This window comes from Ursus americanus, chromosome 24 (genome assembly GCF_024610735.1).
Source record: "Ursus americanus isolate L20-20 chromosome 24, mUrsAme1.1.p, whole genome shotgun sequence".
In the NCBI taxonomy this organism is placed as follows: Eukaryota; Metazoa; Chordata; class Mammalia; order Carnivora; family Ursidae; genus Ursus; species Ursus americanus.
In genome coordinates this window covers 7,853,974-7,867,867 of record NC_142150.1, presented here as the reverse complement: position 1 = coordinate 7,867,867, position 13,894 = coordinate 7,853,974, and the positions used below count along the sequence as shown (strand labels likewise).

General features: G+C 39.8%; 1 protein-coding gene across 3 annotated transcripts in view; it reads left to right on the top strand.

Moving 5' to 3' along the window:
- Nucleotides 1-13,894, top strand: part of TSG101 (tumor susceptibility 101) — a 39,257-nt gene that overhangs the window by 1,772 nt on the left and 23,591 nt on the right. The window contains exons 2-5 of one of the 3 annotated variants that reach the window (XM_087855338.1): nucleotides 3,776-3,864; nucleotides 4,401-4,485; nucleotides 6,919-6,984; nucleotides 9,672-9,835. In XM_087855338.1, the coding sequence (XP_087711464.1) occupies nucleotides 6,948-6,984; nucleotides 9,672-9,835 (201 nt within the window). In that variant the 5' untranslated portion in view covers nucleotides 3,776-3,864; nucleotides 4,401-4,485; nucleotides 6,919-6,947. The remainder of the gene's footprint in view (nucleotides 1-3,775; nucleotides 3,865-4,400; nucleotides 4,486-6,918; nucleotides 6,985-9,671; nucleotides 9,836-13,894) is intronic. The other 2 variants (XM_045808641.2, XM_087855339.1) reach the window with 2 other exon arrangements.

Genomic DNA, 13,894 nt, shown 5'->3' with positions numbered 1-13,894 from the left:
CTCCTGCAAGTGATAATGTGGGTTCTGAGTATCAGCATCTTTTCTATCTAGCCTATGAACAGATAGGTAGGAATAGAAAGTAGGATAATAAACGCAGCTCATGGAGTTTCTTCTTTCTGGTAGAGACCTAGCTTCCGGTGTTAGCCTTTCAATTGAGTTTGGTGTGATGTAGGAATTGTTAGCCAGGACCCTAGCCACATTGCGAGGGTGATGGTCCTTTACTCCTTATCTGATTGTGAGAACTCCACACCCATTATGGCCACCTGTTTTGTTTTTTTTTTAAAGATTTTATTTATTTATTTGACAGAGACAGCCAGCGAGAGAGGAAACACAGGCAGGGGGAGCAGGAGAGGAAGAAGCAGGCTCCTAGCATAGGAGCCTGATGTGGGGCTCGATCCCAGAACGCTGGGATCACGCCCTGAGCCGAAGGCAGACGCTTAACGACTGCACCACCCAGGCGCCCCAGGCCATCTGTTTTGACTTAGTGTCTGTTTATTTTGAGGTATAATTAACATACAACATTATATGATCTTTTTATATATTATTGGAGATAATTTTTACCTTTGAGTATTATCTTGGCTCCTAGTTTAACTTTTGTTAATGCTCTTCTCTGTCATCATTTTAGCAATGAACAGAGATACAGTTTTACTGCTAGTCCATCTTGTTTTACACAGAACTTTATGCTGTCGATTTTTCAGGAAGGCAGCTACCTGCATCCTTACAGCATTCCTAGAGGTGGAGTCACTACTCAGGAGGTAGAGGAGAACTGACTCATTGACAATTGCTGTGCACCTCACACTGTTTTAAGTTCTCAGGATACAATAGTGAACAGTCAGAATACTCTTCCGGAATTTAAATTATCATAGAAGACCATAAAAACTCAGTAACTACATTATGCTAAAGGTGGTAAATGCTTTGGAGAAAAGTAAAGCAGCAAAGGGTAATAGAGAACACACAGGGCAGGGAGATGGGATGGATTGCAATTTTACGAAATAGTAAAGGAACGCCTTTCTGAGAAGGTCTATTTGAGCAGAGACCTGAAAGAAATGAGGAAGCAAATTGGAGCAATCTGGAGTAAGAACATTCCAGGAAGAAGGCAAATAAGTGCAGAAGCCTTGAGACAGAAGCTTGTCATGCATGATAAAGGAACAACGAAGGGGGCTCAGGTGGCTGGAGAAGCATGAGCAAGGGGGAGGGTGGTGGAAAGAAAAGTAGTAGATTTTGGAGGGTCTTGAAGGCCTTTGTAAGGATTTTGGCAGGTACTTGGAATATGGATGGGAAGCCATCCATCTGTTTTAACTTCTAACAGTATTGCTCCGGCTGCTGTGTTGAGACCAGACTGCAGAGGTTCGGCGTGGAGGCAGAGTCCCCTGTAAGGCTGTTGCAGTAACCTAGGTGAGAGGTGACAGTGACTTAGAGCCACAGAAGCTGTGAGAAGTGATCAGATTCTTGTTATTTTTATAGGTAGAGTTAATACGATTTTCTCACAGGTTCACTGTAGATGTGAAGAAGAGGGGCGTCAAGGATAATGTCAAGGTTTTTATCCTGAGCAGCTGGATGTAGATATGGAAGAAGGTAGGAAGAGTAGATTTGGGGGAAAATAAGCAGTTCAGTTTTGATCGTGTTACATTTGACATTCATGAGGTATCCAAGTGAAGATTAGCCAACTGGCCGTGGGTTATACGTGTCTGAAGTTTAGAAAAGAGGTTCAGACTGGAATTGTTTTTAACCTGGGAGTTAACGTCACATAAATGGTATTTAAAGCCATGAGAGATCACCAAAGGAGTGAGTTTAGATAAAGAAGAGGACCAAGGACTGAGCCATAGGGTTCAGTAATATTTAGAGGTTAGGGAAAAGGAAAGAACCAGCAAAGACACAGAGAGGAGGAAAGCCAGCAGTGGTGTCCTCAACATCAAGTGAAGAACGTGTCTTAAGAAGAAGGACTCCACTTGATTAAATGCTGCTGATAGGTTAAGAAAGATGAAGACTGAGAATTGGCCCTTGCATATAGCCATGCGACAGTTACTGGTGACCTTGACAGTCAATTTCGTTGAAAGTGCTAAAGCTTGATTGGAGTGGGTTTGAAGAGAATAGGTGTAGACGTTGAGCCTCAGTGGTTGCAAACATCACAGAGAGAAACCCAGATAATATATGCTACGTGGTAGAAAAACACCATCATCTGTGAAATGGTCTTGCTGGGGTCGGGGGAAGAAGACGTGGCAAACAAGTAAAATTTAGAAAAAATCATGAAAAAGATCATAACTCTTAGATCCAGTTAGTAATTCACAGGGAATGTGAAGAACATAGGAACATGTATACTAAACTACAAGGGGATGCAGTTAGCAAAATCCAAAGCATGAGGATCTCTGTAGGACAAATCAGCCAGTTTCTTCAACAAATTCCAAGGGGCAGAAATAGAAATGGGCCCACTGATGATGAATAGACAAAATGTCCTATATCCCTGTAATGGAATATTCGTCAGCAACGGAAAGGAGTAAAGTGCAACATGGATGTAGCTTAGAAACACACGAAGTGAAAGAAGTTCGTCATAAATGACCACGTGTTATATGCTTCCATTTATATGAAATGTCTAAAATAGGCAAATTGATAGAAAGGTAAATGGGGGGTTTATAAAGGAATGGTTGCTAATGGGTACAAATTTCTTTTGGGGGTGACGAAAATGTTCTAAAATTGTGGTTGCACAGCTCAGTACTGAAAACCATTGAACTTTAAATTCACTTTAAATGTGTGAATTATATGGTATATGAATTATTATCTCAGTAAAGCTATTATCGAGAAAGAGGGATGGGAGAGAATCTGTGGATTGAAAGAGACCCAAACGATGTTGAAACAAGTGGCAATGTGTGGACTTTATTTGGATCTCTGTTCAAACAAAATATGACGTGCAATGCATACTCGATAATATTAAGGAAATGGGTTGGTTTAGTATGATAATAGTATTGTGGGGGTTTTCTAAGTTTTTATCTTTTAAAGATATACACAGATATTCATGGGCAATAGGCTATGATGTTACAGTTTGCTGCAGAATAATGCAGGAGGAGGGAAAGGTGAGTGAGGTTATGGATTATGATTGGCTGCGAGTTGATTATCGTCGAAGCTGGGTATAGGATATAGGGCACTCATTGTACTATTCTGCCTACGTTTGGAAATGTTTGAAATGTTCCTAGTAAAAAGCTCTAAAAAGAGAGAATAGGAAAAGAGCAATCTCAGACAGCAAATGTAGGGAGTTCCTTACAAGAGTTGCTATAAAGAAGAACTGTGAGAAGTGTGGTTGTAGCTGGAGGGGAAAGGAGGTCAGGAATACGTGTGTGTGAGTAAGATGGGAGAGAAGTGAGAACAGGTTTGTGCGCTAATAGTACGCATCCCATAGCAGGGAAAAATCAGTACTTCCGGTCAAAAGAAGGCAAGAAATGCTGAAGAGAGGCCTTTCAGTAGACCTTCTCAATTTATTCCCTGATTTTTCTTGTATTTTTCCCTTTCTTGTCTACCACTTTGTCTTTCTGCACTAGTCTCTGTGAGATTTGACTATATATTCTAATCCCCCCGTTGAATGCTTGTTTCCCAGCTATCACATTTTTATGTCCAGGAGTCCTTTCTTCTCTGAGTGTTCTTGTTTCATGAGTATAACATCATTTCTTCCTTGAAGGTATTAATGCTAATTCTTTTTGAAGTTTTCTTCTGCTCCTTGAATTTTTTCTGTAATTTCTTAATTCCTCTTTTCTGTTTCTTTTGGTCTCTGTCCTGCTTCTTGGAGTCTTTTGGAATACCGATTGCTTCTTTTTGAGAGAGAAGCACTAAAAGCTGATTGAAAGCTTTGTGTACATGGATGGAGCTTATTAACTGGTGAGCTTTGATGTACTGTGATAAGACAGGGGTCCGTCTCCTGAGCGCCTCATGTGCCAAGAATGTGTAAGCCAGGTTCCTCATTTTCCTGGAGTGGAGCAGTGCAAGGTGGGGGTGTGAAAATACAATATAATAAATGATAAATTGCAAAATAGTATTGGCAATAAATCCTGGAGTTTGGAGGAAAGGGAGAGATCACAACGAGCTAAAAGGAAGTCTGGAAAAGGATTCATTAAGAAGGGGGAAAGAGATGAAAGCTTAGGTCTTTGAAAAAAAACTAAGATTTGATTTGGTGGACGGGTCTTTCCAGTTGGAAAGAAGAGCTCAAATGGAGGTGAGTAAAGGATTTGAATAGGTAGCGGGAGAGAAAGCTATCAAGGTTCTTTCAGGCTTTAATTAATGTTAATGATTAGCAAGAACCATTATACTTTTAAGAAGAGTGCTATTAAGAAAATAAGATTTTAAGAAAATAAGCCTAGCAGTAAAGTATGTGCATTGGTTTTAAAACTAAATTCCTGTGTGATTTTGCTTTTCAGTACAAATACAGAGACCTAACTGTACGTGAAACTGTCAATGTTATTACTTTATACAAAGATCTCAAACCTGTATTGGATTCATATGGTGAGTTTATGTAATAAAAATATCAATTACTGTTCTTTGAGTTTACTCTTTTTGTTAATTATTGTAGGTTTCCCATTTTCCTCTAAGTTTGTTGGTTTTTCCTTTGTAGGACTGAACCTCCACCTAATAAAAGTGTTGGGGGGATAGGAAATGACACAATCTAGTACTAACAGATTTGTTTAGTTATTTTAAGTTTTAGAAAAATAAAAGAACTATGCAAATTTAGACCTAGAGGGGATCTTAAAAATAATTTAGTGTATCATTTCCCCAAATTTTATCCATAGTTATGAAGAATGTTTCTTGGGATGAGGGGATATGTTTGAACAATTATAAATTAAACAAAATTAAATGGGTTTCTTTATAGCAAAATTTCTCAGAACCTTTAATATGCTGGTATATTATGCCTCACCAAGAGGGGAGAGAAGAGAATCTACTATACAGTATATCCTAAAGTTAATTAACTACTGAACTTTTTTTGTTTTTCTCCCCAGAGCATCTCTTTATATTCTCAGGAACACATTTTGCAAAATAATATTCTGGAATATCTCTTTCATTTTTTTTAGTATGGTCCTTAATTCTATAGAGTAGGTAGGTATAGTGTGTGTCTACTTTCTGTTGAGATGAAATAAAACAGAGTTAAGTAAGAAATGACAGTACCTGGATTTGTTCTTTTTGTTTTAAGATTTATAGTTTTATTTTAGTGCGCGCGAGAGAGCCAGCGCGCGCAGGGTGGGGGGTGGCAGAGGGAGATGGAGAGAAAAACTCAAGCAGACTCCACGCTAAAACCTGACGTGGGGCTTGATCTCATGACCCTGAGACACGACCTGAGCCGAAACCAAGAGTCAGACTCTTTAATTGTGCCGCCCAGGTGCCCTTAGAGTTGTTCCTTTTTTTTTTCTTTTTTTTTTTAAAGGTCTTTTTGTCCCCACCAATCCTAATGTCATCTTTCCAACTCTGTGTCCTTGTAAACCCCTAATGTGCCAGGGCCAAGGGAGAACCCCTGCTGCCTCCTGTCCATTATGAGGCTCTTGGCACAGAGGGCTACGAGCTAAGTTTTGTAGGTGAGACTGTCATTCTAAACTCCACTCACTCTTAGGGCTTTGAAAACCTTAGAAGCTTGGTGACAAGAGATGAGAGTTAACAGAGGGACAAGGAGTCCTGTATTTTCTGAACAACACAAGCATGAACCAGAATTTCTCTCCCAAACCTAGGGCACGATTCTCCTTCCTGTCCACATGCTGTGGTATTTAGATCTGGGGGAAATCTCATATTACCAGAATTAGAGTTAATTTAAAAATGACTTCAGAGAGGGAAAAAAAAGTGACTGGGGCTAGAACTTTACTGTAAGTGTATAGTTTTTACTGCATGCTAAAAGAATAAATATTTTTATCTAAACTGACAAAGAGGGGTGCCTGGGTGGCTCAGTCGGTTAAGTGTCAGACTTTTGGTTTTAGCTCAGTCGTGATCTCATGGATTATGCGATCGAGCCCAGTTTGGGCTCCATGCTCAGTGCAGTCTGCTTAAGTTTCTCTCTTCCTCTCCCTTCACCCCTCCCCTCACTCAACGAGTGCATGCGCGCCCTCTCCCCCCCTCAAAATAAATTAATAAATGAAATCTTCAAACTGACAAAGACTCCATCACTGAATAAATTTTATAAGATTTATGTGGCTGGACCAAGTCTAAACCATTATCACCATGCTTATAGAATAATTAAAACCCTAAATTTAAATAAGGTGATTTTTTTTTTAAAAAGCACAAAGTTAGAATAAATTATAGCAGAGATGGTAATTGTCAATGCCAAGTAAGAGAATAGAGGTCAGCGGTATAGTTCTGTGTTCTTACCTTGCACAGGACAGCTTTTCTATGCGATACAGTGTTAATTCCATATCATTTTTACAAATCATAGCAGGCCATCTGATATAAATCATGTAGCCTCGTTATAATCAATTACAGATAGAAAAACTGACATGATATGAGAAATACTTGTATTGAAAGATGTCTGTATTTGACTGAAAACTTTTTAATACTGTGGTTTGATACTTTGGGATTGAGAATGATGTTGAGTAGCAGTAAAATCTGGGCAATCTAAAGTTTAATGATACTGGATTAACATTTAGTGTGGTATCAGCTGATAGTGATTTTTAAGTAACTTTATAATCGTATTAGTTGGGGACCAAGAGCGTATGTTTGCTGGAACTGTAGCGCTCACATTCATTTTTCCAGGTAATTCAAAGCATCTTTCTCATTTAAAAGCCGATCCCATCGAGTGAATCAACAAAGGATATTTTGTTATGGGACAAAATGGATGCGACATTAACAAGTTAGCTCCTTTCAAGGGTAGTAATGAGTTTTAACCAGTGTTTCTGGAAGAATAATTCATATGGGAGTATCTGTGAAAATGCTCATGATCGAATCATTATTCTTTCTTTTCAGTTTTTAATGATGGCAGTTCCAGGGAACTAATGAACCTCACTGGAACAATTCCTGTGCCTTATAAAGGTAAGCGTCTTATGTAATTTACGTTTCCAATACAGATGCATTGTGATGCACCTAGTAGGTTGCCAGAGAGTCATAAGTAAACCTTCCTCCTGACTTTAATGATGAGGTAGAGGTTTGAACTTATTGAACTTCTGGCAGCAGCACCTAATATTTTCAGCTTTTTTTCCCCCTTCTTTACTGAGACATTCCAACAAATAAGTGCCTCGCGCACTGGAAGAGTTCGACGTTTCAGAGAGTCAGGGAATCTTAGAACTAGAAAGGAATTTTTTTTTTTTTTAATGTTTTATTTTTAAGTAGTCTCTACACCCAACGTGGGGCTTGAACTCACAACCCAACCCCAAGAGTAAGAGTCTCACAGTCTACCCGCCAAGCCAGCTGGGCACCCCTAGAGAGGGATTTTCAGCGCCTTGTAATTCAGCCTCCCACCCCATCCAGACGTTTCCAGCAATGGGGAGCTGTATCGTATAATGGCTAAGGTAGAGGCTTTAAAGTCAGGGCAAAGTAAGGGTTCAGTTCTCTGTAGTCTGTCAGTTTTGTGACAATGGACGCCTAGAACAATTGCATGATAGAACTGACTTAAAGTACTCGTTGTGATAACGTAAAGGACTTAGCACAGAGCTTGGTATGTAATAAACAGATACCAAAAGTAGCTATTATGGGACGCCTGGGTGGCTCAGTCACTGAAGTGTCTGCCTTTGGCTCAGGTCATGATCCCAGGGTCCTGGGATCGAGTCCCACGTCGGGCTCCTTGCTCAACAGGGAGTCTGTTTCTCCCTTTGCCTGCCGCCCCCCTGCTTGTGCTGTCTCTCTGACAAATAAATAATAGCTACTTTAAAAAAAAATTTTTTTTATTATAGTAGTAATGTCAGTGATAATGCTGATGGTAGATAATTATGTTTTCTTTTACCCAGTCGGCCATCCTGTGCTGGAATACTTACAGTGATAAGGGAGCATTCAGCTTGATGAATGACTGTTCTCTTTTTGGACAATTCTGTTTCTTAATTATTCTTTGTGACTACCTAAGACCTGTGTCTCTGTAATACACCCGTTGATTTTGTATAGTACTTGCTGTGCATGAGGCATAGGGACTGGGGCTATGGATACAAAGGTGACTAAAGGGGGTGCCTGGGTGGCCCATTTGGGAGTCTGCCTTTGGCTCGGGTCACGATCCTGAGGTCGTGAGATGGAGTCCCGCTTCGGGCTCTCTGCTCGGCAGGGAGCCTGCATCTCCCTCTCCTTCTGCCTGCCACTCTCCCTGATTGTGCTCTGTCAAATAAGTGCATAAATAAAATCTTAAAAAAAAAAAGTGAATAAAGGATGTACCTTGTCTGGAAGAACTTACACGAATAGGTAAAACAGAGGGGATAGTTAGTCACGGTTTCCTGTCACTGCTGTAGAATGATAAAATATAAAGATGCTGTGAGATTACAGAGGAGAATAAGACCACGTAGGAAGATCGTGGAGGAAAGGACGTTTGAATTTGGTATTAAAGGGTGAGTCAACCAGTCCCATGAGAATGGGCGTTCTAGGCAGAGCGTGAAAATGAGCATCAGTGGTATAAAGCAGCTCTGATGAATTTAGGGTGGCCTGAGTAAAATTCAGGATTATTGACTTTGCCCCAGGAAATAAACTTGGATGGGAGAAACAGTTATATGGTGGGAAGAGGGAGGCAGGAAACTATCTCATAATTAAAGACATTTATTGTAGATAGATGTTGACTAAACTAAACCTTTTCTCTTCCCTCACCGTTGCTTACACGGCATAGGTCCTAAGCCTAAGTAATTCCGTAGAATTCTTTATTTTCATAAAACAAAGTATTCTGTGTGATGGAAATACACTTAACGTTTTATGTGTTCAGTTATATACTATTGGAGTTGTGTTTGTTTTGTTTCCATTATAGATGAAATTTTGGGTAAAAAGTAAATCCAGAGTCCCACAGCTGATTCCCTTCAAGTGCAGTTTAGGTGTATATACTTCGTATGGAGTGAAACTGTTTCTAAGGGGAGGAAATGTATCTGAATACATTAGGTGATTCAGATGATTGCTGGGACATTGGGCTTTGAGCTTAGAGAAGGAGATGGCTTTATGTTCAGTATGTTAACTGTTGAATCCTTTGAAACACTGTGCAGTTGGACTATATTTAGTCAAATTCCTCAACTGAGAAAGATTCTATTACCTAAAGCAAAGAAAAAGAAATAACGTTGATTCTGCGTAACCACCACTGAAAATGCCATACGACTGGTCAAGCCGTGGCCACCAGTCAGCACCTGTGTGGCAGCTGGATTAGGTCTTATAGTTTTTGGCAGGGCAGTTTCAGGTGCAGCTTACATCACGTTCTGATAGGACACCGAGCTCTGTAGTCTCCCTTTTATATCCCTTCCCAGTGACCTTATGAACCGAAATGACAAGAGTCAAGTTGCGAAGAATGGATTGAGACGTAAGATGTAAAGAATGTTTTTACAGCAGCAAGCAGACACTGGCAGAGTAGTGATCAATTAGCTCCTTAATGCTGCTGATAGTTTTAAAAACTGAAAATTTGAGAAACATCTTAAACAGAACTTTGAAACATAAAATATTTGTTATTTTTCTTTTAAGTGTTTTTTAGTTGTAGCTCTCTTGCTTACCTACTAAGCCATTATTAAAAAATAATAAAAATAGAGTAACTGAAGTTTCTCTTTCTCTTTCAGGTAATACATATAATATTCCAATATGCCTGTGGCTGCTGGACACATACCCGTATAATCCCCCTATCTGTTTCGTTAAGCCTACTAGTTCAATGACTATTAAAACAGGAAAGCATGTTGATGCAAATGGGAAGATATATCTTCCTTATCTACATGAATGGAAACACGTAAGTATTAAGAGTGTTGTGTGAATTCATTGCATTTTATATATTTTGCTCTCTGGCATTTAATACTCAAAGAGGATTCCCAGGAAGATAGATAAGTTCACCTAAGATCCTAATCACTGAGCTGGATAATTGGAAAAGTTTCTCCAAAAGAAATATATTTGTATAGAGCTTGGTACTTTACAGAATACACATAGTCACTATTTTATTTGCTTGAGTTGAACCTTTAAGAATAGATGGGATTCACATAATGGGAAATGCATTTTAAAAAGTAGTGTACTGGTGGCATGTATTTGTGAAACTGTTCAAATCTCATTATTCAGCATTCCTATCAAGTAGCAAACCAGATAACCTGAGTCTCTCCCTCAAGGGATAAGCTGAATTCTAAGCTTCAAAGACAGTGTTAAAAAACTAAGCAGAGGGATCCCTAGGTGGCTTAGTCAGTTAAGCGCCTGCCTTAGGCTCGGGTCATGATCCCAGAGTCCTGGGATCGAGTCCCTCAACAGGCTCCTTGCTCAGCAGGGAGCCTCCTTCTCCCCCTGCCTGCCGGCTCCCCCTGCTTGTGCTCACTCACTCACTCTCTGGCAAGTAAATAAATAAAATCTTTTAACAAACCAAAATCTACGCAGAAGCATCTGAAAAACCCAGCCAAGTTCTCTGGGGCCCCAGGTTGAGGAGATAGTAGGAGCTCAGAACCTTATCAAGGAGGGAGGGGTATAAGTAAACATCCTGGACTCTTAGATGATGCCACTGGAGGAACACACCCCAGGAGCCTTGAATCAGCTCAGTCTTGATTGTATTAAGGTGATTCTCACAGTATCTGCCTGCCAGAGAATAGGGTGAATCCTTCCTGGAGTGTATAGAGCCTCTCTAATTTTTCAGTGTCCAGCATACAGTTTAAAATTACCAAGTACATCAAAAAAGAGGACAAAGGTGGAAAAAAAGACAGTAGAAACAGGACACCACAACCCCCAGATAACCAGTTATCAGACCCAGACTTGAAAATGATTGTGATTAGTATGTTCAAGATGGAGAATTGTATTAAAAAGGAACCAAGTGGAAATCTTAGAACTGGAAAATAGAATAATAGAAATTAAGAACTCAGTAGCCCAGTTTAATAGCAGATTGGACTTAGCAGAGTAGAGAATAATGAACTGGTAAATGAATATATTTTTCAGTGCTATTGATTTATGAATAAACCTTACAAAAGATGTATAAGTCCATTATGGAAAAAATTCTAAATTTTATTGAAAGACATTAAAGAAGACTTAGAACCTTATTCATAGTTTTTTACAAATTGATTTTTGTCCTAACAATTTTTGTTTCTTTTTATATTTGTTTAACTTTCTGAATTTGATAAGCTGAATCTAAAATTTATATGGAAATGCAAAAGGTTGAGCATAGTAAGGCCCTCTCCAAGAAGAATAGGGTAGAAGGGACTTGCCCTACACCTGTCAAAATGTATTATAAAACTAGTAATTAAGATAGTACAGAACTGTCACAGAAATATTCAAATGGATAGATGGAATATAATAACCCAGAGGAGCGCCTGGGTGGTTCAGTCGGGTAAATGTCTGACTTTGGCTCAAGTCATGATCTCAGGGTCTTGGGATCAAGCCCCACATCAGGCTTAATGGGGAGTCTGCTTCTCCCCCTCCTCTTGTGCACTCCTCGCTTGCTCTCATATAAATAAAATCTTAAAAAAAAAAAAAAACCCATAAAAAGATCCACTGTATATAAACACTTGCTATGTGACCAGTGGTATTATAGCAGATCATTTGGGGATAAGATGAACTTTTCAGGAATGGAGCTGGGACAGTTGGATTCCTATTCATATAACACACAAAAATTTCAGGTAGACTGTAAAAGGCAAAAGGAAAAAAAAAAACAATATGGAAGATTGCCTCTGTGATCTTGGAATAGGTTAGGTTTTTTGGGTGGTGTTTGTTTTGTTTTGTTTTGTTTTAAACAAAAAGTATTTACTAGAAAGGAAAAGTAATAAATTTTCCCTTGAATTTGTACAAATTGAGAACTTCTATTTATTAAAGACATTAAAAAGTATGAAAAGACTAACCACAAACTGGAAGAATATATTTGTAATACTTAATACTCTCAGAATAATATCCAGGATATTAAAATAACTTGGGAATCATAAAAGAAACCATAGAAGTAGAAAAATAGATAAAACTCTTGAGCAAGTAAGGGCTTCACAAAAGAGAAAGTCTAGTGGCCAATAAACATCTGGAAAGATGTTTAACCCTGCTAGTAGTGAGGGAAATGTAAATTAAAACCACAGTGAGATACCACTGAATACCCATCAAATTTGTGCTACCAGTTGACAATGTGGGTTACTGAGGCGGTGGAAAAAAAAGAACTCTTTGACACCAGCTACTTTGGGAACCAGTTGGGCTTAGTTAGTAAAGTTGTGAGCACATGCCCTATGACCTGGCAGTTCACACCTAGGTATATAGCTCAGCACTATTGACTTTGTGGATCGGGTAATTTTTTTATTGTGGGAGGGCTATCCTGTCTATTGTAGGATGTAGAATCTCTGGCCTTTACCCACAAGATGCCAGTAGCAAAACACCCAGTTGTGACAACCAAAAATGTCTCTTGGCATTCCTCAGTATCCCCTGGGAGGCAAATATATCACCTCCAGTTGAGGACTACTGCCCAAGAATAACCCTTGCCCATATGTGCTCGGAAATACAGCAAGAATGTCGATGGCGGCATACACTGCCGAAGACGATACAACCTAGCTATTAACAGGAAAACAAAGAAGTTATAGTATATTTATTGGGTGGAACACCATACATGAAAATGAGTTAAATATAGCTGTACTCTTTAACAGGAATGTATCTTTCAAACATGGAACAAAAGCAGCAAATCTCAGTAGAATGTACAGTTTGATTAAATTCATATGAAGTTCCCAAAAAAGCCACATTAAACAGACAGCTCAGGACATCATAAGGTAGTATGTTTACAGTTAAGCCAAAGAATGATTATCCACTCAATCAGAGAAGTGGTTTATGTCATGAGGAAATGGGGGGATGCAGTCTGGAGCTTCTAAGTTATTGTCAGTCTTCTATTTCTTAACGTGGGCACTGGCTTCCAGGTGTTTTCTTAATTTCTTAACTCGTTAAAGTTACATAGGTCAGACATTTCTGTATGTATGACAGATTTCCCAGATCTTACAGAAAAGACACAACGGTGGCTAACTTTAGTATGGTATTCGGGGCTATACCATGAAGGACCCTGAGTGTTAGCTAGGGACTTTGTCCTTCAGTAGACAGTTGGGAGTCATTTTAGACTTTTGAACAAGATTAGGGTATTAAAAGCAATGATTATCTGGTATAATGTCTGAAGTATACTAGATGAATACATTAGTTAGCTCTGACTAGTAATCACTAGCTGCTTCAAAACAGAAACTCCAAAGTGCTAAGAGGCTTAACGCTATAGAAGTTTCTTGCCCATGTAATAGTCTACTGCGGGGGGGGGGGGAGGGTGCCTGGCAGCTCCGTCGGTGAAGCATCTGCCTTTGGCTCAGGTCATAATCTCAGGGTCCTGGGATTGAGCCCTGCATCGGGCTCCCTGCCCTGAGGGGAGCCTGCTTCTCTCCCTCCGCCTGCTGCTCCCCCTGCTTGTGCACTCTCTCTCTCTAGGGCAAGTAAATAAAATCTGTTTAAAAAAAAAAGTCCCCTGGGGGTGTCCCTCATGGCAAGCAGCTTTCCTCTACTTGGTGCTTGGGACCGAGGCTCTTCCCGGTTTGTGGTGCCACCATCTCCCAGACTGGCGGAGTGTCTGCATCACAGAAGACAAGCATCTAGAAGTGGTGAAGGAGTTAACCCCCTTCTTACCCACCTTGGCTTGAAAGTTAAATCACTTCTGCTTACGGTCCGTTGATAAAAACTAGTTGCAAGAATGGCTGGAATATGTGGTCCCTGCCTGAACAGCTGATTGTCAGTAACATCTCTCTGTTATAGAAGGGGGAGGTTGAACTTTCATAGAAAACTCTCAGTCTTGGGGCGCCTGGGTGGCTCAGGCAGTTAAGCGTCTGCCTTC